This window comes from Solea senegalensis, linkage group LG17 (assembly GCF_019176455.1).
Source record: "Solea senegalensis isolate Sse05_10M linkage group LG17, IFAPA_SoseM_1, whole genome shotgun sequence".
In the NCBI taxonomy this organism is placed as follows: Eukaryota; Metazoa; Chordata; class Actinopteri; order Pleuronectiformes; family Soleidae; genus Solea; species Solea senegalensis.
The window spans coordinates 18,635,127-18,657,018 of record NC_058037.1 but is presented as its reverse complement, the minus strand read 5'-3'; the positions used below and the strand labels follow the sequence as shown (position 1 = coordinate 18,657,018).

The 21,892-nt window shown below is 44.2% G+C and overlaps 2 protein-coding genes across 6 annotated transcripts in view; both read right to left on the bottom strand.

Annotated features, from left to right (window-relative positions):
- Positions 1–717: 717 nt before the first annotated feature.
- On the bottom strand, positions 718–5,246 carry LOC122784522. The gene is made up of 3 exons (XM_044049824.1): positions 5,222–5,246; positions 843–3,237; positions 718–755 (listed from the first exon to the last, which is right to left on the bottom strand). Exons 2-3 carry the CDS (start codon positions 3,217–3,219, stop codon positions 718–720), a joined length of 2,415 nt encoding a protein of 804 aa, XP_043905759.1. The 5' UTR covers positions 3,220–3,237; positions 5,222–5,246.
- Positions 5,247–9,160: 3,914 nt separating this feature from the next.
- LOC122783837 (collagen alpha-1(XII) chain-like) overlaps positions 9,161–21,892 on the bottom strand; it is a 106,397-nt gene continuing 93,665 nt past the window's right edge. For 4 of the 5 annotated variants that reach the window (XM_044048722.1, XM_044048726.1, XM_044048727.1 and 1 more), the window contains 15 exons: positions 21,667–21,825; positions 21,057–21,134; positions 19,918–20,004; positions 19,516–19,569; positions 19,034–19,129; positions 17,711–17,764; positions 15,814–15,867; positions 15,678–15,731; positions 14,166–14,237; positions 14,028–14,063; positions 13,756–13,822; positions 13,484–13,666; positions 13,324–13,392; positions 13,052–13,222; positions 9,161–9,959 (listed from right to left, as the gene is read on the bottom strand). In XM_044048722.1, the coding sequence (XP_043904657.1) occupies positions 9,838–9,959; positions 13,052–13,222; positions 13,324–13,392; positions 13,484–13,666; positions 13,756–13,822; positions 14,028–14,063; positions 14,166–14,237; positions 15,678–15,731; positions 15,814–15,867; positions 17,711–17,764; positions 19,034–19,129; positions 19,516–19,569; positions 19,918–20,004; positions 21,057–21,134; positions 21,667–21,825 (1,356 nt within the window). In that variant the 3' untranslated portion in view covers positions 9,161–9,837. Of the gene's footprint in view, positions 11,290–13,051; positions 13,223–13,323; positions 13,393–13,483; positions 13,667–13,755; positions 13,823–14,027; positions 14,064–14,165; positions 14,238–15,677; positions 15,732–15,813; positions 15,868–17,710; positions 17,765–19,033; positions 19,130–19,515; positions 19,570–19,917; positions 20,005–21,056; positions 21,135–21,666; positions 21,826–21,892 lie in introns of all 5 variants that reach the window. The other variant, XM_044048725.1, reaches the window with a different exon arrangement.

The window sequence follows — 21,892 nt, the reverse complement described above, 5'->3', positions numbered from 1 at the left end:
AAGGAATTTCAAAAAATATTCAGAGGATTTTATTGGCTTCAATGGTTGCCATGACATCAGTTTGACAGACAGAGACACAAGCAGGCAGACAGGCAGACAGGCAGGCAGATCCTTGAATTAATAAAGAGAAGGAAAATGTCACCAAAAACAGAACACTCCTGGCTTTAGCATTCATTTAGAGACACTACTCTTTTTTTTTTTAACTTTTTTTAACTGTTGGATTTAGGCTCTTTGAACACATATTTGCTAATGTGGTGTGTCTAAGAACTAAGGGACTGGAAGACTACGTCCAAATCTTTTTACAGTCTATGGCAGGGGTGTCAAACATACGGCCCGGGGGCCAGAACTGGCCCGCCAGAGGGTCCAATCCGGCCCACAGGATGAATTTGTCAAAATTTCACACTATGATTACAATCTAAACGTAAGGTCAAATGCAATATTTTTCACTTCCAGATACCTGTGACTAAATGTTTATGCCTTTATAGATGATGTGTAAATAGTAAATTTAGGCATGATATTGTTGAAATTTCTCAAGAAATGTCATGTTTTGTAAAAATATCCCTCATTAAATGTAAAACAAAGGAGAAAAAACAAAGGAGTTCTTGTTGGTCATAGGTTATTATGCTATTATTTTACTATTTTTACTGGTCTGGCCCACTTAAGATCAAAATGTGCTGTTTGTGGCCCCTGAACAAAAATGAGTTTGACACCCCTGGTCTATGGTTTTTCCGAGTGTTCTTGCCCAAGGCAACTGCCTGAGAGTGAGGAAACAGGACCAGACCAGTATCTGTACTAGCAGTGAACCCAGAATATCTTTTGGAAAAATGTGTTTCTGTCCTTACCTTTCTTTGGAGATGGTTGGACCTCTGCCTGTCTCTCTTTGGACCTCTTTGGGACATCAAAGGCGGTCTTCATCTGGGATACTTTCACACTTGGACCCTGCTCTGGCGCTCGAACCTCAGGTTTAACCGCCTCAGATTTGACCCGACCCTGCAGTCTCTGCATTTGATTTTTTTCCTTGATAAGTTTTGACACGGGCTTATAAGAATCCACCTCACTGCCTGAATCCCTGTCAGCTCTATGGTCAGTGACATCTCTACATTTACCATAGTTAGCATGGCTGTTGTTGCTGATTATCTCAGTTGGGGGCTCAGGGCAGATTTCTCTTTTCCTTAAACAAGCAGATTTTAGTCTTTGGATTTCTAGGTCCCGGGCAACCTCTGTTATGTGCAGAGCCTCTGTGGATGCAGACGGATTTTGGGCCTTTTTCGCGACAGGTGGAGGTGAACTTTTATTTCTGGATCGTCTCTCGAAGAATATCCTTCTCTGCAACATATCAAGGTCTTGCATGTCTTCATCCGGAGACAGATTTGCCATGCGTTCACAGAAGTCATAGTCAATCATGTCTCCGTACTGTTCATCCATGCGTCCAAGTGAAAGACGTTGACATGGGCCGAGGTCAGCAGAGAGCCGGCGTGTGTTGGTTGGAGGGATGTAAGGGCCTCTGTCGTCCCACAGCATGCACATGTCCTGGTTTTTTGCTGTGTTGCATCTAAGGTCTTTGTTAAAATGGAAAGTGTGCCTTCTCTTGACCTTCTCCTCAGAACGATGATCTCTTCCTCTTCGTTGAACATCAGTAGACAATAATTGTGCAGTTTTGAGCTTTATAAATGGGTTTTTGGGTTTTTTGGGAACAGGTGGAGGTGGACCTTTTACTCTGAGCTTCTCTTTTGGCATAGGCTCGTCCTTAGAATCACCGGTAGGCACAGCTTCAGGAACTATCTGTTCTCTATCGAGTTGTGTTGTCACTTTTGTGTCTTTCTTAGGCAACAGGTGAGTTTGAGGTGGAGGGGTGATGACAGCAGACAAGCGGACATGTTCATTCTCCGTCTTTGAGATCACTTTCTGCATCTTTCCATCATAGCCTTCACTGCCTGGTGACAGAACATCCATTGAAAGTGAGGGATTGTCTCGGGCTTGTGTTCTTTCAGATCTAGGGGGGTTGGCATTTGTGGTACGAGAGTCAAAGGCTTGGCCATCATCTTTCTTACCACTTGAACTGATAATACCTGCTCTAGCCCTCTTAGAGACAGCACCAGCAAATCTGTTTTGGTTGGATTGATCAACATTTTGTGCAATAAATCCTAAATTCTCCCCATGTTCCTCTTCCTGTGTAACAAAACAACCTTCTGTATCACGCATGCTTTCCAAACCACCAGTGCCGTTGTTTTGTTTTGATTGGTGAGTAGCAACTTGCCCCTCGCGTTGGTCTTTCATGACTTGTTCTCGCTCTGCCTTTCCTCTCCCAGTTGCCTCAGTGTGGGCAGCTCCAACATGAACGACTCCTTTTAGCCGACACCTGCTGCCTGTCACTTCAGCCAAATGTTGCCCCCTTTCACTCTGCAAACACGCAGTGGGTGAACTCCCAGCACATGTTTCCTCAGTGTCTGGCATCACCAGAAGTGTGTCAGATAATCGTCTGCTTTTACTTTCATACACCTTTTCCTGAGGAGTATTCCTGGAAGGTTTTGGAAGGTAGGGAGCAGATGTGTCTTCTTCAACTCTCCCTTTAGCAGATGATTGAAGATTCTTCCTTGTTATCATGTTACCTGAAAGATTGCTTTCTCCATCGAAAGATGTCCAGGTTTCATCCCTCTCCAGCACCACAAAGTCCTCTTCATTACGGGGATCAAATGACCCTGACAGACCCCTGCTTTTAATGTCAGGACCAAGCTTGCTGCAGCCAGTTTCGGATTTCATTCCATATCCCTGCCCCTCCATAGCTGTAGTCCAAGTAAAGACTGCAGCCTTACTCTCAGAGCCTCGGTTCTTGTTAGAAGTTTGTCTCGCCTCTTTACGGTTCAGGACAGTTTTTGAATCCTCGACAGTTCGAGTGACACTCAGACTCTCCCTGTCTCCACCCACCCATTTGTCTGTGGTGTTGAGAGGGTGCTCTGGCTGACACAGAGGCCTGATTGGTTGCCCAGTTTGGTTGTCTGTACGTGCAGGATTGACTGTGAGCTCCCCTGTATGCCCAGCCGGTGAGCCACTGATACTGATCCTGCTAATCCTACCAAAACGGCCATCATCATCCTCATCTCTGCTCTCACCTTGTTCTCTTGTCTCGGGCTGTTCTGTCACTCCTGTTTGCTCAGAACATTCCGAATTATTGCGTGACTCTTCATCTTTTTCCGAAGGCTTCTCCAGCTTCTGGCCCATGGTTCTTGTTCTTGTTAACTGTGGGGAAGCGTAAAAAACACAAGTTTTATATGCAAGTAAAAGTGAGCATGGCTCGCCTCTCCTTCCTAATTAGGTGAAATCACATAACAGAGTGAATCTTTCTCTATTTTTGTATATTTATTTACACCACTCATCCGTGCCCCTCCAATGCCTCCCTGTCTATCTCCCCCTGTTCTGTCACAAAGGAATGCTGTGGTTGCTATAATTAAAGGTCCAACTGCTGCCACTGAGTCAGTCGGCCGAAAAGGAAACAAGACAAGCGAGATAAGAGGTCAGTCACCAGGTTCCAAGGTCAAATAAAAGAACCAGAGGGAAGATAGATTTCCGATAAATACAGTCAAATACGTGATCTTTACCTTTTTAGAAAATATATTGTTTCCACTTAGACCAAACCCGTGCTAATCATGGTTTGTGGGTTTAAAAGTTTTGTACAAACATGTCCCTTTAGTAACCGCACAGTGTGAGACATCATGCACTGTCAATTACCGGTTTTGGACACAAGGTCCCTTTGTGTTGTGTGTGCATCCCTTCAAACTATCTGACTGTTTATGATTGTTTTGGTTACAGTGGGAGCGGAAGAAAGGTCACCTGGAATATGTGATGCAAGTCACAAGTGCTTTGACTGCTAAACTGAATTGTTTGCCAAGAGCCTGATGAGAGTTTAACCACCGAGCTGATGGATGGTGGAGGAGAGATTATTACAAAGGGAAAATAGCTCAATGGGCTTTGGGGTGGCATGTGGAACCTGAGTATTTTGAGCAAACAAACAGCTAAATATACAGGATGTTTACACGTGTGCAGAAATATACAGTTGCATCTCTGGCAGAAAATAGAGCAGGCAAACTTGGCGCGAGTTCACCGGGATCCTCTTTCTTTTCCTACAATGTCGATCAGAGCCAAAGCTGATGAAAGACCGCAGTCATTTGCAGAATCATTTTACTCGGGAGTGAATGCCGGTTAAACACATTCCCACTGGTGAAAACCTGCTTCTAACCAGGGATTTAACTGTTTTTTTGACCACAGTAAGACTTTGTGAGTTGAAAGGTGAGTGAAAAAAGTGAGGTCAACCATTTGTGTGTTTTGCTGCTTTCAGGAGGGTTAAATCACATGCTTGTCCACAGGTAGTTAAACACAGTTTTGGACAATGAGTTAAAAGTGTTACAAGATAAATGAATGACTGTATTAAGGAAGTTTTTTTTTCATGTGACAGTTTGCAGGAACACACCATATAGTCACTCATTCACATGAACACAATGATCAGAAAATACGTTTTAATAAATACCAAAAAATGCAATAATATGCTTTTTTTTGGCTCTGACCAGCACTTGACTGAACTGCAGAGAAGAACATTGTTTGGTTTGATGTGGCACATGGTGAACTCCCAATAATCCACTGCCTGACAGACACATGAGCTGGAAGCTTCAGCGCATCTGACGTGTTATTTTAAGATGGATGTGTTACAGCACCAGCGTTGCGAGGCATCTGTGACACTCGCCTGTGAAACCCTGACCATTCTTCTTCTTCTTCTTCTCCCTCTTGTCTCTCTTTCATCTCCCGTTCTTGTTATTCTCATGCTTGGAGGACTAATCACACAGTTTATAAGAAACTCGTGATTCAGAGTGCACCAGTAGCTCAGACTTTGTTTTCCTCTGCCAGACCAAGTATATAGCTCAAAGTCAAATGATCCATACAACAGGATGAGACTCTCAGGCAGTAACATTCCCATTTTCCAATGCCAGACAGTGGATTTATGCAACATAGCTACTCATAGCATTCTATTTCTGTTGCTTTTATGATACATACCATGGATGTATGCAAGATAAACTTATATTCAAACAATTTTAACTGACCAGTTGTTACTCAAGCATTTATCAAGACAATCAGCAGCGACTATTTCAAGTAATTGAACAGATACACAGATATATAACGTCATCTCAGTGTCTGAGAGGTTAAAAATACAGTATAATAGGCAGATACTTACTGAGGCTGATGCTCTGTCTGCCCGCTGTGTTAGACTTGGTCTTGTCAGGAGATTTTCTCTCCCGGCTATCACCTGCTTCGTGATGTCAAGCAGACTTAATTTGACTAATTCAATAAGATTACTCCCTGCCCGCTGCATGTAACTGAAAGAGCAACACTAGACAGAGGCTGAAGTTATGCCGGGCCACAGTTACAGGACCGTCTCTCTCCCGTGATATTTTTCCACCCAAATAAAAAAACCCCAGCTGAACTGCCCCGTGTAATAACCACCTGCTCCACAGGGGAATGCAGAGGAAATGGTTTATTTCCATGATAAACATTAGACTGGACATCATTTTAACAAAATGTAAAAAAAGTGCATTACACATGAACATTGGTAATGTACAGTACATTACAGAAATTCAACACAAAGAAACAAAACAATCAACCAAATCGTTTCACCACCATATTATTCTCGAACTTTCACTCATCCCACACTTGCTTTGGGGCAAACTTGTGCTCTGTAGATACACTCTATAAATGCCCCACCACCCCCTGAAAATACGACATGTCTCTCTCTCTCTCTCTCTCTCTCAACTTCTGGCCCTCGAGTTTAGATTGTCTGTTTGATGCCTGCTGCCTGGGAATAATGCAAAAAAACAAAAACAAAAAAACAATAATACTAATCATTTTTCATTTTTTACTAGTGCTTCAGGACATTTATCTAAATAAGAGATGGGGCCCCAAGTCGCTTTTTTTTTTGCTGTGCCTAAAACAGAAGAAGTATTTTTTGCGAGACGCAGTAGCATTTATTAGTGCTTTTCTTAATACTGACCACAAATGCAAGCAAATGTACTCAATAACAAATTGTAGAGAAAAATATGTACATACTGGTCAATGTCAAACCCTTCTTCTTCTTCTTCATCTCCTTTTTTATAATGTTATAATGTAAATGATGGTTCTCATTCCAGCGAGTAAGGTTCTTCAGCCAGCTATCGAACCAATACAGTGTACCACAAGTTTCAGCAATATCAAACAAATACAGTATTATTAGAGGCTATTGATAAATGGAAGTCCATCACGTGAGGGAGAGGAGGCTGCTGTGCATGAGCTCATGTCTTTTGCATACATGATGGGCCAAGTTCTACACTGAAAGGAGCCGGGTTATTATTATTATTATTATTGTTGTTATTGTTGGGCGTGAGGGTATAAGTTATATACAATAATAAAATAAAATAAAATACAAATCAGACCAACAACACAGTCACATAACATCTTGCAAAGCCTGTGATGCTTTATGACAGAGCTAAGGCCGAGGTTAAGGCACTTAAATGCAAAAAGAAAATTCAACACATGAAGCAGACGACCAAACACAGTGCTGCAGTCTGGAAACACACACACACACACTGGTTTTTCTATCTCCGTGAGGAAACGTCTCAGTCTTAATGCATTCTCTTACCCTTACCCTTACCTTAATCATCACAACTAACCCTAATACTAGGTCTTAACCCTTAAAAAGCCCTTTAACCTCATGGGGACCATACAAAACGTCCCCACAAGGTCAAAATGCCCCAACAAAGATAGGTTTGCAGGGATTTTTTTAGTCCTCATAAGGATAGAAAAACATGTACACACACACACACATGCACAGCGGATTTAGTGATTTACTTAAAATCTGATTCATATTAAAGAAATTGTGTTTTGTAAGGAAGGTCTTCTTACTAATTAAGATACTGGTGTATTCATTTGTTCAACAAATTAGTCGATCTAACGAGCGGACGTCTAAATATGATAAGCTATTACTTCAATATGTCCTTTAAAGCAAGTTCCTTTACTTGATCACACTTTCCGCTCTTTGTGTGTGGAACTCTGTATGTGCTGTTGATTTGCCATGTTCAAACGTCCACATGAGGACAAGAGCGGGTTAAAGGCAAAAACCACATGACTGAAATCTAACTGGAGCAAACCTGCAGCTCCCTGGCATCCAGTTAAAAGAGGACACAGAACAGATGATGCATTATTGTTGTGTGTACGGGTCTGTACAGGTTTAAATGAATACATCAACGAAGAGAAAAGCAATATCTACAGCAACACAAAAAAGAAAAAAGATGATTAAATACTTTCCACGACTTTCACTTCCAGATCCTTAAAGCACACACACTCTAACACTTGCGTGTGCTTTTCCTATAAACATCGCTCTGTACCATTCTGACACAACCAGTGCGCCAAACACAGTGGGAACAAAAGCTTCCAACCAATCAGAACAACTCACACATCTGGCAGCGCAGCAACTTTGGTGGCACAGTTTTAACAAAACAGTTTAAAAATGTGCATCAAGCTGTTTGAACAGGGACACAATATAAAAAGTATAAACTCTTGGACTGTGGGCTGTTGTGTAGTTGATCGGTTAAGTGTAATCTGGTCAGTTCATTTTTAAATAGTGTTCTCTAATTCACACTAGTTTACCTTGGCAATTTGAAAGTCGGAACATTTGTGTTGAGAACTACAAATGAATGATTCTTACAGTGAAAGATATTTGAAATGTATTTTTGTACTGTTATGATAATCGATGAATCGGTTTGCGGTTGTGTTTTCTGATTTTTCAGCCTCTTAACTGTGAATATCTCCCGGTGTCTTTGCTCCAAATGACAAAAGAAATCATTCAAACTGAATAATTTTGGTTTGTGGACAAAAACAAGACATTTGAGACTCTCCTTTTGTCGATTCCTGCTTAAATGAATTCTGATTTAACGTTGCTATACAAGTGAAATATACCTGTGCAGTGTGTGAATGGATACTACAGTTGTGATCGAGTGATAAATCTATACACGGTGAGTGTGCCTTTGCAAATATTTGTGGGTTTAGGGAAAGGTAGTTCAACATGTTTGCAATGAAAGCTTTGCGTGATAAATGACGACCCAGATTCATGGCTTGTAACAAGGTGGGAAACTAAATCATTTAAGTTAATCAGTGTTTTCTTAACGCCTCAGTGTCGTAAGTTCTTTCACTCAAGCAAAATGTTTGTGGCCGTGATTCAGCGGAAAAATATCCGAGGAGAAACCGGCGGAGCGAATCAGGCCAGTGGCATTCGCTAAGTGTGCTCGGCAGCTCCTGGGCTCAGGGTCGTTGAAAAAATATGAGAGGCGTCAAATGAGTTCTGGAGAGTTGCTCTTTTCTGACTGCCTGTATTTATGCCTGAGGGTCCAAGTTTCCACAGCAGAACCAAGGACGGGATGAAGCAAATAATGGTGGAGTGAGTGCTGTAAAAGCCTGTAAAGCTTTATTTAAGCAGACTGTCTGTGTCCTTTAACACTTCATTACATCACTCACACTTTCATCCAAGCTCCACTCAACTCACATGTTTGTTTGTTTTTTTCAGATAGTTCTCGGACGGGAACTTTCAGGAAATTTCCATGGGAACTTTACTTTTCCAAGGTTCATGTGGAGTCATTGTGGTTGTAATCTATCTGTAATTTAACAACTATATTTGAGCTCTTTTACTTAACTTACACTTAGTAAAGTGACTTTGGATTAAAATGTCAGATATGGATTGTTTTTACTGTGGCATTACTGTAGTGTAATGTTACATTTACAATGTTTTTGACCATATAACTCCAGTTTTACAGTGTTGAACTCCAACATAGTCGTTTTAGGCTCTTTAGTGTTGAGCATTTTGAAGCTCTTATGTCTTTTTTTGTGGCCATTTCATAAAGTTGTAATTATATAAAGTAAATTTGTTGTGTTTTGAGGCAACATAGTTTACAGAGTACCCTTCTGGTACATGTGCTTCCAATTTGAATTTGGATTTCTGTGTATTTGCACATTAGATCAGGATTTCCTCCAAATTGGACCAGACCCACCAGTTAATCCCAATCCTGTCCGTGTTAGATTAACCCCCCGCTGGTCCTGAGACAAAATAAAGTGAGGTTTAAAAAAAAAAACAAAAACACCAACACGGATGTAAATTTTCAGTAGTTTTATTGAAAAATGCCTCTTCTGTTTTCAGAAATAAATAAGAAAATAAGGCTGTGGAATTCACAATCTGCAGTTTAAACGTGACGCAGCAACACGGCGGTGTGTCCGTGCTCGCAGGTTTCCACACTGCAGTGATACTGAGAGAACGACAACAACTATATTCTGATTAAAACCAAACCAAACTGTAAATATACACCACAGACATGCAATTCCACCGCTGGTAAAATGAGCTGTGACGGAATAAAAGAAAAAACTGATAAATATAAAGAAGTTTTAAAAAGATACAAAAAAGTGAACGCTGTGTTTAACTGAAGCAGATGAATGAGATTATATTTAACATATGGATGAACTGTGACAGGGAAAGAAAACAACAATGTGGGATCTGAAGGAGCAACATTTGCTCACTCACACACACGCACACAAATAATAATATGTTACAAACAAAAACACAACAATGATAAAGGTTACAGGCTTTTTTTCTTTTGTTTGTTCATGGATTCTTAACTTGAAATTTGACCCCAAAACTTCCACAAACTGAATATTCACATAAGTGTCGAACGTCATTTTTAACCAACATTTCTTTGTGTAAATGTGCGAAACCTTAAAAAACAACACAGGTTTAACAAAGGGAAAGAAAGGAACAGACAAAAGTGGCTTCGGTTTTTACGATGTTAGCTTGTCGGACGGTTTTCTTAATAGCGATCTCTTCCGACGCTGGCTTTGCGACTCCTCCTGCTCCCTGGAGGCGGGGACTACTCTGGCGCCGTGCTCAGGAGGGAAGCTTCCTGCTCGGAGATAGTGTGTTGTTTTGTTTGAGTCGTTGCATGCTAGCGCTAGCTCTGCTACATGTTTGGTAAACAACAGGGCGGGGGGCGTGTCCACGGCAGGTTTTTGTTCTTGGTATGATGCAGTGGTTTAATCCCATGTTATGTAAGATGCTAAAAGTAAAATAACGCGACACGCTCGTTAAGTGAAATATTATCGATATTGTACATAACATTTTGAGATTAGGTCACTAAATTAGGATTATTTTTTACTGGTTTTAAACATATATATAAATGTTTTTTTCCCCTAAACTTTGCGATTTAGGCGACGTTTAAGTTCAGGACATTTAAGCTTTTGCATCACTGGATAAATTAAGACGGCGGCTTTGTTTGAAATGTGAATAACTGTTGATTTTTACTCAAAAACAACAAAAAACAGTCGAAACAAAAGGATATTTAGAGATTTGGAAATTGTTTTTAACCACATCAAACAAATGTATTTACTCTGTCATGGAATTGTTTCAAGTGTTTTACTGGAACAGCTGCTGTGGACACGCCCCCTTGTGGTTGTTTTGTCATTTATCCTCATAATCGATTCATTTAGTTCAATTCAAACAAACTTCTAGAAGTTTCCCGCTTCTTAAAATTGAAAAGTCTTAAATTTTTATGGACTAAATGAATCAATTATGACATGAACAGACACTTCACATCATACAACAGAACAGAACTCATGGTTAGTGACGGATCAGCTGTTAGGAATCGTTTTTGTTGGGTTTTTTTTTGTATTTAAAGCGTCAAACCTGAACCTGAGTGTAGAGACAGTTCAGTTAAAAAATAACAGCTGCAAACACAGGACATAGAAAAATTCAAAGAAAGGAACAAAAAGAAAAGGAATGGCGTTCAGCAAAGCAGCAGGTGATTGTTGTTGTTGTTGTTGTTGTTGTTTTGCAAAAGCACAAGCTTCAAACCCACAGATGTTAAAACTGGATTCAAACATCATTTACAGGCACAACTGAGTTTATTTACACGTCCACGCTAAAATGCTGCTGCTGCTGCTGAAACTGTGGTGCTTCCACCTTTGTTAGTATTTGCTTCTCTGTTGTTTGTCTCATTTGTCTCATTTGTCTCATTTGTCTCATGCTCCTCCACTGAACGCTCTCTGGTGTTTGGCGGCGCCGTCGTCGTCTGTGTGAGTCGTTGTTAGTACAGCGTTTCCTCTCTGTTGTTGTTGTTGTTGTTGTTGTTGTTGAGCTTTAGAGCGAGTGAGCATGTGTTTCAGTTACAGGACTGGGTTTGTTTTGTTTGTGTCAGTGAAAGCAGCGCAGAGGCGAGAAAAGTTACTGCTGTGAACCTGAAAGAGGACGGAGGCGTCACATGGTCAAAGCAGCCGGCGGCGACAAATCAACACAAACAATGTCACTGCGTTTCTCCACGAGAGAAAAGATCCTCAACATCTCAGCCAGAGTCACATGACACTCACATGACAGAACACACGTTTTCCACAGTCACTGCACAGCAGCTCAGCAACGTGAACATGACAGTTAAACGTCAAATACACACGTTATCTCTCGCATGTTATCTCTCACCTGCGACATGTTACCTCGCGCATGCGACATCGCGACATGTATCTCGGCGCCTGCGACAAGTTATCGCGCCTCGCGACATGTTATCTCGTATGTTATCTGCGACAAGTTATCTCGCGCCTGCGACAAGTATCTCGCGACATATCTAATCTATCCTGCACATGTGCGACATGTTATCTCTCAGAGTGTGTTATCACCGCGCCCTCGCGCCTGCGCATATTATCGCGCCTGCGACATGTTATCTCGCGCCTGCGACATGTTATCTCGCGCCTGCGACATGTTACCTCGCGCCTGCGACATGTTATCTCGCTGCGACATATTTACCTCGCGACATGTTATCTCGCGCCTGCGACATGTTATCTCTCGGTTATCTGCGACATGTTACCCAGCGCCCTGCGACATATTATCTCGCGCCTGCGACATGCGCCTGCGACATGTTACTGCGCCTGCGACGCATGTTATCGCGCATGCGCCGCGTATTACTGCGCCTGCGACATGTTATCTCGCCTACATGTTATCATGTTACGGCGCCTGCGACATGTTATCTGCGCGACATATGTTACTCTACATGTTATGCGACATATCTAGCGCCTGCGACATGTTATCGCGCCTGCGACATGTTATCACCAGCGCCCTGTTATCGACATGTTATCTCGCGTATTTTCAGCGCCTGCGCGTGGCGCCTATGTCTCGCGCCTCGTGCGCCTGCGACATGTTATCTCAGCGCCTGCGACATATTTGCGACATGTTATCTCGCGCCTGCGACATGCGCGCCCTGTGACATGTTATCTCCAGCGCCCTGCGACATGTTTTCGCGCGCGTCTGCGATCTCGCGTCGCGACATAATGCGTGTGCACATGTTATCTCACAACCTGTTATCTCAGCGTGGCCGTCAACATATCTCGTGCTACATATTGTGCAATGTTATCTCGCCTGTGACATGTAATCTGATAAGTTATCTCCGCAGTCGCGACATATTGCGTGAGCAACAACACTTCTCGCGCATGCGACATGTTATCTCGCGCATGCGACATCTTATCTCGCGCCTGCGACATGTTATCTCGCGCGTGCTACATATTGTGCGTGCAACATGTTATCTCGCGCCTGTGACATGTAATCTGCGCGTGCGACAAGTTATCTCACGAGTGCGACATATTGCGTGAGCAACATGTTATCTCGCGCGTGCAACCTGTTATCTCGCGTGTGCAACATGATATCTCGCCTGTGCAACATTATCTCACATGCGCAACACATTGCGTGTGCAACATGTTATCGCACGCGTGCGACATGTTGTCTCGTGCGTGCGACGTGTTATCGCGCGCGTGCGACATGTTATCTCACACGAGCAACATGTTATCTCGCGATTTGTTATCTCGCACGCGCGACGGCTTCATAGTATTTAGATTTCAAGTAAAAATGAAACTCTTGTTCACTAAATAAAGTCTCTCTTGAAGGACCTGGGATGTGATCATGTGACTCCAGGTGAAAACAGAGCAGGAGCTTTTCCCTCTCACGCGTCATGTGACGTACCTGCGTATCCTTGTCCGTTGTAAGGAATCCCGACGCACTGAGAGGAGTCACAGTATCCTGAAGGTCCAGGAGGACCACGCATGCCGGCATATCCTGGACGTCCGGGGGGACCACGCGGTCCGGCGGAGCCTGAAGGTCCTGGAGGTCCTGTCCTGCTGTCCCCTGGAGGACCTGGAGGTCACACACACACACACACACACACACACAGGGACACGTCAGGGTTTGGGTTCAGAGACTCAGGAGAGGACAGAAGATGTGAGGACGTGACGTACCTGGAGGTCCTCTGGGTCCTTTCTGTCCCACCACTGATGAACCTCGTTCACCTTTCTCTCCTGCAAGACCTGAGACAAAGGAGACGACAGTTCACTAAAGACTAAAGCTTGTGATCAGGTTCTACAGCGGTGACGGGGGGTCAGAGGTCAGAGGTCGTACCTCTCTCTCCGGGCTGGCCTGGTAAACCTGGGCTTCCTGGGAAACCGTTCCTGCCCGAGGCACCGGGCTCTCCGCGGGGCCCCTGTCTGCCAGGAGGACCGGGGGGTCCTGCAGGTCCCGGGCCGCTGTTTCGCTGCTCGCTCGGGATCTGGTTCAGTAGCGTGTTGACTCGACTCATTTGTGCTGCAGCGACAGAAAATAGAGAAAGATTTTAATCAAAGAAGAAGAAGAAGAAGAAGAAGAAGAAGAGACAGGGAAAATCAACGACTTACAGGTGACGAGCTGCTCACAAACTTGTCTGGCGATGAATCTCATCATGTTTTGAGGAGCAAAGTCACCCTGAGAGCAGAGGGGGCGGAGCTAAGGTCAGGACATTTTTTCGGTCTAATGGCGTATTTCCAACGGGGGCGTTTCAATGTGAGCGCAGCATTAAAAGCAGGATTTGTCTCTTTATTCACAACATAGAAAACAATCTGTGATAAAAGCTTTCATTTTTTAGGTTTTAAACGTTTAAAAACTGCATAAAAACACCAGATGAACTCACTCTCTCTCCTTTGTCTCCTTTAGCGCCAACGTTTCCCTACAAAAAAAAACAACAGAACAAAAGATCACCATCGTTATCGATGTTCTTATGTTTGACGATGTTGAAGAAAAGAGAAAAGAAGAGGGACGAGACACTCACAGGAGATCCAGAGTCTCCGGGTTTTCCGGGTTGTCCTGCTCCTCCTGGTATTCCAGGAGATCCTGGAGGTCCCTGCACACAAACACAGAGCAAGAGAAGAGCAATGAGACATCAGCGTTAGAGACAATCACGCGGGGGAGTCTCAGGCCGTGAGCCGTAAATATAAAATCAAGTTTTTTACGATTAAAGAGGACATAGCCCGGAAGTGCCAATTGTGTGTATCTGCGTCATGACCTCGTTTATGAAGCCCTAAAAGTCCATAACAATCAGTTCAGCCACTGCTGAGAGCGCAGGGTTTGATTGTTTTCCTGAGCTCTGTGAAGCGGAACGGCACTTCTGTTGACTAGTTACGTCACTGGTGAATTTCACCACTCCTCTAAACAGCAGCGCCTCCTAGTCTGTGCACACCCGGTGACGTACCTTAACCATAGAAGAAGAAGAACTACTCTCGTTGTAGCTGCTGAGCTCCTTACAAGAAGAAGAGTGGTTCTTCTTCTTCAATATAAAGCAGGACACAGCACCGAACTTCACCTAAAGGAAGGAGCAGCGCCAACAATACGTATATAACTGTCTTTGTGTGCTTGTTTTGTCCTTTAGCATTAGCGATAGCCGGCTACAGGCTAAGCTACAGGCTCCGCTGGTGTTTCATTTGCATGTGTGTTTATCATCTCGGTAACCACAACGTTATCCAAGCTCCAGGCTAAGATACATATTACTGGCTACTGCTACTGCTACACGCTACGCTGGTGTTTCATTTGCATGTGTGTTTATCATCTCGGTAAATTATCCAAGCTCCAGGCTAAGCTACACGCTAAGTTACACGGCTGCTGCGCTACGCTGGTGTTTCATTTGCATGTGTGTTTATCATCTCGGTAACCACAACGTTATCCAAGCTCCAGGCTAAGCTACACGCTAAGTTACAGGCTAAGATACACGCTACACTGGTGTTTCATTAGCATGTGTGTTTATCATCTCGGTAACTACAACGTTATCCAAGCTCCAGGCTAAGCTTATCACTCCAGGCTAAGCTACACGCTAAGTTACAGGCTAAGATACACGCTACACTGGTGTTTCATTAGCATGTGTTTATCATCTCGGTAACTACAACGTTATCCAAGCTCCAGGCGTCCTGCAGCAGTCTTTCACTGTCACAATGTCTTCTGACTCCGGATCAAATGTGTCAGGGATTACGACAAGCGGTGCATCCGCCTTTCCAGAGGGGGAGCTGAGGGTCTGAGAGTAGACGTGCCAATGACGTCACTTCCAGGTAACTGGCCAATCACAAGACAGTCCGTGTTCTGCGGGTGTGGCTTTGGTCTGAAACCCCACGGCTGACAAGAGCGTCAGTGAAGAGACGTTTACATCGGCTCGTTTGTAGCACATAGAAGTGAGAAGTGGACCACGGCATGGCCGCTTTAAAGCAAGTGTGTTTGCGTTTGTGAGGTTCGGAAACAACCGGAACGACCATGATGTTCATGAGAAGTGAGGCTGGAGGACATGAAGAAGTCTCACCATGGGTCCTGGGGGGCCTCTGGGTCCAGCAGTCCCGTCCTTCCCTTGAGGACCCTGAAATTAAAGGAGGAGGATTTAAAAGAGGAGCAGGACGACGTCAGTGTTTGTAAAAATGTTCAGCGGCATCAGAACTTACTCTGACTCCGGCCGGTCCGATTGGACCCGCAGCACCAGCAGGACCAGGAGAACCCTTCAAAACACGCAGAGACACAGACGTTACACTGCAGCAGGATACGTGCAGGGCACAACACAACGCAACGCACCGTCCACAACAGAGACACAGACGTTACACTGCAGCAGGATACGTGCAGGGCACAACACAACGGAACGCAACATACGTTACACTGCAGCAGGATACGTGCAGGGCACAACAGAGACACACGCTAACGGAGGATACGCAGGGCACAACACAACAACCTTCACAACAGAGACAGAGAGCAGGATAGAGGGCACAACACAACGCATCCACAACAGAGACACATACGTTACACTGCAGCAGGATACGTGCAGGGCACAACACAACGCAACGGAACGCAACACAACACCTTCAACAACAGAGACATAGAAGATACACTGCAGCAGGATACATGCAGGGCACAACGCAACAGAACACAACACACACACCGTCAAACACAACACAACAAACCGTCAACACAACACAACACACAACACACACACACACACAACACACACGTCAACACAACACACACACCGTAAAACACAACACAACACACCGTCAACACAACACGCCATCAAACGAACACAACAGAACACAACACACACCGTCAAACACAACACAACACACTGTCAACACAACACAACACACACACCGTCAACACAACACACCATAACGCACACCGTCAACACAACACACATTTTTTACAGATTTTAGCCTCCAAACAAAAGATTAACCTAATAAAATCAATGTTCGCTTAAATCTATATTATCCTCAGACCGTCTTTATCTCACTGTGAGACTGACTTTCCAACAGGAAACTGAAGTTTGTAAACCACTCACTCTCCCACACCAAAGCCCATAGAGAAAATCAGTGATTTTAGCTCACGGGGACACAGGAGCTGCTGGTCTACTGCTGCCTCGTGTGGTCACTTTGTGTCACTGAGGTCAATCTGAACAAAGGACTTCAAAAGCCAAATTAGGACACAAAATAAGACATTAGACCTCAGTGATGGAGGCAGCAGTGGATCAACAACTCCTGTGTGTGTGATGTAAAAATCATTGGTTTTCTCTATGGGCTTTGGTGTGGGAGAGTGAGTGGTTTATAAAAGTCTGTCTCACAGTGAGATAAAGACGTGAACGTGTTCTGTAGATATCATAGACTTAAGTAGCTGTGTCTCTAGCCCTAGGTGGCGCTCTAAGCACAGTCACACTACTTAAACACTTTATCATATGAATGTCAGAAGTTCACTGTAAAAAGAACCTGTTATTGTTTAACGTCGCCTCTGGTCCTCTAAATCTCCACAGGTCAAACTTAATGTGACTCCACAGGTCAAAGGGTCACAGGAGCCACTTAGCATCGGCCTGCAACTGAGCCTTTAAAACAGAGTTAATGGAGTCTGACTCCGCGAGTGCCTGTCATTCAAACTTCAGTCTGACGTCTGACCTGGATTTATTTCACTCCGTCGTTTGTTGTTTTTTTTTTGTTAAAAACGTCACTGGAATCAAAGACTGACAGAAAAAAGTGGATCAGACTTTACCGTCGTCTCTTATCACTCAGATAAACCATGACTCAGCGGCTGAGCCGTGACCCGGGATGCTCCGCTCTCATGAGCTCAGGTGTCAGCGTTTCTGCCAAAGTGTCTCGGCAAAGATAAACAACTGACAGTGTGAGGAGGAGGAGGAGGAGGAGGATGAAGCAGCTGTTGGCTGCGTCTCCACTGACTGATCTTTAATTTAAACGTAATAATCAGGAAAACGACTTCACAGACAAAACAACAACCTCCCTCTCTTTGTCTTCTCTGAAATCCCCCGCAGCTGGAAAAACATCTGCCACATGGACGCTTGTTTTAACTCACCTTCTGTCCAGGTAAACCGGCGTCACCGCGGTCTCCCTTAGGTCCAGGGCGGCCCTGACACAAGAAACAGAACAAAGCAGCAAAGGAAAGACTTTTTTAGATGAATCCACGATAAGTCCGTGAGGACACGCCCCTCATGTCGTTTTGATTGTTGGAGACGTCAGTGTTAGCAGCTATTGTAGCAACATTAGCTGTGGCTGTGGACCAACACTGTGCCGTGTAGGGGTCATAATGTCACGATATTGCGATACATGGCGCCATCTAGTGGACACGAGCGTTTTTTTTGCTAATTCACAACAAACCGTTTATTTATGCTTAAACAACATAGTTTGTGTTAATATCGCGATATTTCACTGTATTTTTCTCCCCTACCTGACACAGCAGTGTTCAATGTTAGCCGCTCCTGTAGCGACACTAGCCGCTACTGTGTCATGTGTATTTAACATTAGCAGCTACCGTGTTGACATCAGTAGCGTCACTTTTTTTTTAATGATAGCAGCCACTGTAGCGACATTAGCCGCTATTGTACAACTGACCCTGTACCATGTGTATTTAACTTTAGCAGTAAATGTGTTGACATCAGTAGCTACTATCACTACGTTGGTGTTATACGTTTGCAGCTACGGTGGCTACACACCATAGCATCCTTGTTTGATGTGTCATCATCTGGCTACAGTAGCTACTGTCATCAGTGTTTAATATACTGTGGCGACGTTAGCAGCTACTGCTACTAGACTGTCAACATAGCCTCATAGTTCAATGTTAGCAGCTACCAGAGTGTGGCTACAGTAGCAGCTAGCTGCTGTGAGTTGTCTTCAGGGACATGAAGAAAAAAACTCATTTGAAAAGGTCATTCATGCTTTTATTTGCCTTTAAACACCTTCATACTCTGGCCCCTCCCTGTCTCTGTGGTCTGCTCCTCTTTGTCGTCCCAAAATCGAGGCTGAAGCTCAGAGGAGACCGAGCTTTCTCCGTCTCAGCTCCCAAACATTGTGGAACAAGCTCCTGCTCCACATTTTCAAACCTCATTTAAAAACACATTTATTTTCGTTGGCTTTTAACCCAGAGTGAGTTGTTTCTTATGTGTGTTTTAGCTTATTTTCTTATTATTGTTGTTTTTAAATGCATCTTTAATGTGTGTCTTTTAGCCCTCATTAGTCCTCTTATTGTCCCCCAGCCTTGTGGTTTATAAATACATAAATCATCATCAAGTAAATAAGTGAAATATCAAATATGATTGTTTGTCTATGAGGAAACATCTAGAAGATCCAGGTTCAGGCTAATAACCTGGATCTGTGTGTGTGTGTGTGTTCATGGACTCACAGCTGGTCCTGGAATGGACAGCCCGCTGGGTCCTTGAGGACCAGGCAGACCCATGGGTCCAGGTGGTCCGTTGTCTCCCCGCGGGCCGACGGGTCCCTGACAGAGAGACATAGAGACAGACGCTCAGGTCAGAGACACGGACACACAGTGAGAGTCAGTGTGTCGTCATTGTTCAACTATGCTACTGTGGGAATCTGCGGTGACCAGGAATTCTGCTGCTGCTGCTGCTGCTCCGATCGTCTTGAACCGCCCTCGCTTCATATCAGAGGGAGAAAAAACCAGCAGCCAAGAAACACTCATTCTATAAGTGGAATCAGATGTTGTTCACTTGCTTCAAAGCTTCGGACTTTAAACAATGTCGGGTTTTCATTGAGAGCAGATCACTCACTCACTCACTGAGTCTGAGCCAGAGCTCTGCTGCGTCCATTAAACACTTTCAAAATGACACACAGGATAGAAGAAGATGCTTTAAAAATACTCACAGCAGGACCTGCTTCTCCTCTTTCACCCCGAGGACCTTTGCTGCCAGGAGCTCCCTGAAGGAGAGGGGGAGGAGGAGGAGGAGGAGGACATTTATCATGTTAACACAACAGAGAGAAAAAACAACATTAAAATGTTCCTGTGTACATTTAATGGAAAGAGAGTCCAGTTACACGACAAATATGTGATAATAAATTAAAAATGTCCAGTGTGTATGAAACAGTGACCTCTGATGGTGAGACTGCATATTGCAGAAACAAACACGACGTCCTCTGTAACGTGTGATTCCACAGCTACAAAAACCTCATGACTTTATATTAAAGTGATTATACACGTGTATATAAACACAGTCTCCATGTCTCTGAGAGGAGCACGGGGCTCTACAAACACCAGACGGTTCTTACCACTGGACCCTGAGGTCCCGGGAGTCCGTTGGCCTCTGAGGTGCAGGTGCAGGAGTTTGGAAGAGCGGGACACTTCAGCTCGTCCCTCTGTCCCAAAAGGAAACATCCGATTAATCACTTCATCCAGTCATGATTCAGTATCATCGCCAACGGCAACAGTCAAGCTGAGAGCTCAGTGTGTGTGTGTGTGTATGTCAGTGTGTGTCCTCGTGTCAGTGTGTGTCCTCGTGTCAGTGTGTGTCCTCGTGTCAGTGTGTGTCCTCGTGTTAGTGTGTGTCCTAATGTTAGTGTGTCCTCATGCCTCATGGCAGTGTGTGTCCTCATGTCAGTATGTGTTCTCATGTCAATATGTGTCCTCATATCAGTGTTTGTCCTCATGTCAGTGTGTGTCCTCATGTCAGTGTGTGTGTGTGTGTCCTCATGTCAGTGTATGTCCTCATGTCAGTATGTGTCCCATGTCAGTGTATGTCCTCATGTCAGTGTGTGTCCCCATGTCAGTGTTTGTCCTCATGTTAGTGTTTGTCCTCATGTCAGTGTTTGTCCTCATGTAGTGTGTGTCCTCATGTCAGTATGTGTCCTCATGTCAGTGTTTGTCCTCATGTTAGTGTTTGTCCTCATGTCAGTGTTTGTCCTCATGTTAGTGTGTGTCCTCATGTCAGTATGTGTCCTCATGTCAGTGTGTGTCCTCATGTGTCCTCCCAGCAGACAGAGTCTTTCTGTAGGTTCAGTTTTTAGGTTCAAATCTGTGAAATATTTTTTCTGGAGTCGCTGCATCAACAACGAGCCGCAGAACAAATGTGTGGGTCAGTGAACGCACCACAGGAGTGTGTGCGTGTGTGTGTGTGCGTGTGTGTGTGTGCGTGTGTGTGCATGCCCACGAGGTGAACTGATGATTCACTGAGTCATCATCACACGTTTGACAGGTGCAGTGAAAACATGAGACACACCAAACACAACAGCGGTGAAGGTGTGAACAGTGAGATGTTAAACCTCTGTGAGTCATTCATGACATCACTGTGTGTGTGTGTGTGTGTGTGTGTGTCCGTGTGTCCTCACTGTGTGTGTATGTGTCCATGTGTCCTCACTTTGTGTGTGTGTCCTCACTGTGTGTGTGTTTGTGTGTGTCCGTGTGTCCTCACCATTGACGGCAGGTCACAGCATCTGTCCTTGCTGGTCCAGGCCAAACTGCAGATGATGTCAAACATCTGGAGCTGGAACTGTGAGGAAAACAAGAAGTGTGTGTGTGTGAGTCAGTTACACAAACCACAGCCAGTGCTGAGTCAGCTCATTTTTTAATGTCCACTATTAATAAAGACTTTTATTTAAACCATGTTTAATGTAAATCACTAACATTTGACGTGACGTCATCTGCATATGGTGTGACTGAATCAAGAGTGGCTCACACGAGCAGACGTGAAGACAAAAGACCAAACGTCTTTATCTCACTGTGAGACAGACTTTTGTAAACGACTCACTCTCCCACACCAAAGACACAGAGAAACTCAGTGATTTCAGCTCACAGGGAGATCACAGTGAAATAAAGATATCGTAGACTTAAACTGACGAGTGCATCAGTGCGTCAAACAACCACGATTCAGGAAATTTGAACTAGAACCTAAATGATGCTTTAAAACTTGGAAAAATAAGATGTTTCTCTGCTGAGCTGAAACAAATCAACGTCACGTCTTTAAACTCTAAACGACAGTTAAAAGCCTTTAAATCGATGCTGCAGGATCAGAGTCCACTTACCGTCGCAGATTCTCCCTTGGAGCCGATGGACTTGGACATCTTGCCCAGAACCTGGTAGCCGTCGCTGGACGTGTTTCCAGCATCCTTGATCTGCTTCTCAGCCACTTCTTGGCAATCGACGTTGAGCTTGACGCTGGTGGATGAAACCAGGATGTGGAGCTTCACAGAGAGAGAGAGAGAAGAGAAAACCCACTTTTACTGGCACATTCTCTGCTCCAGGACCAAG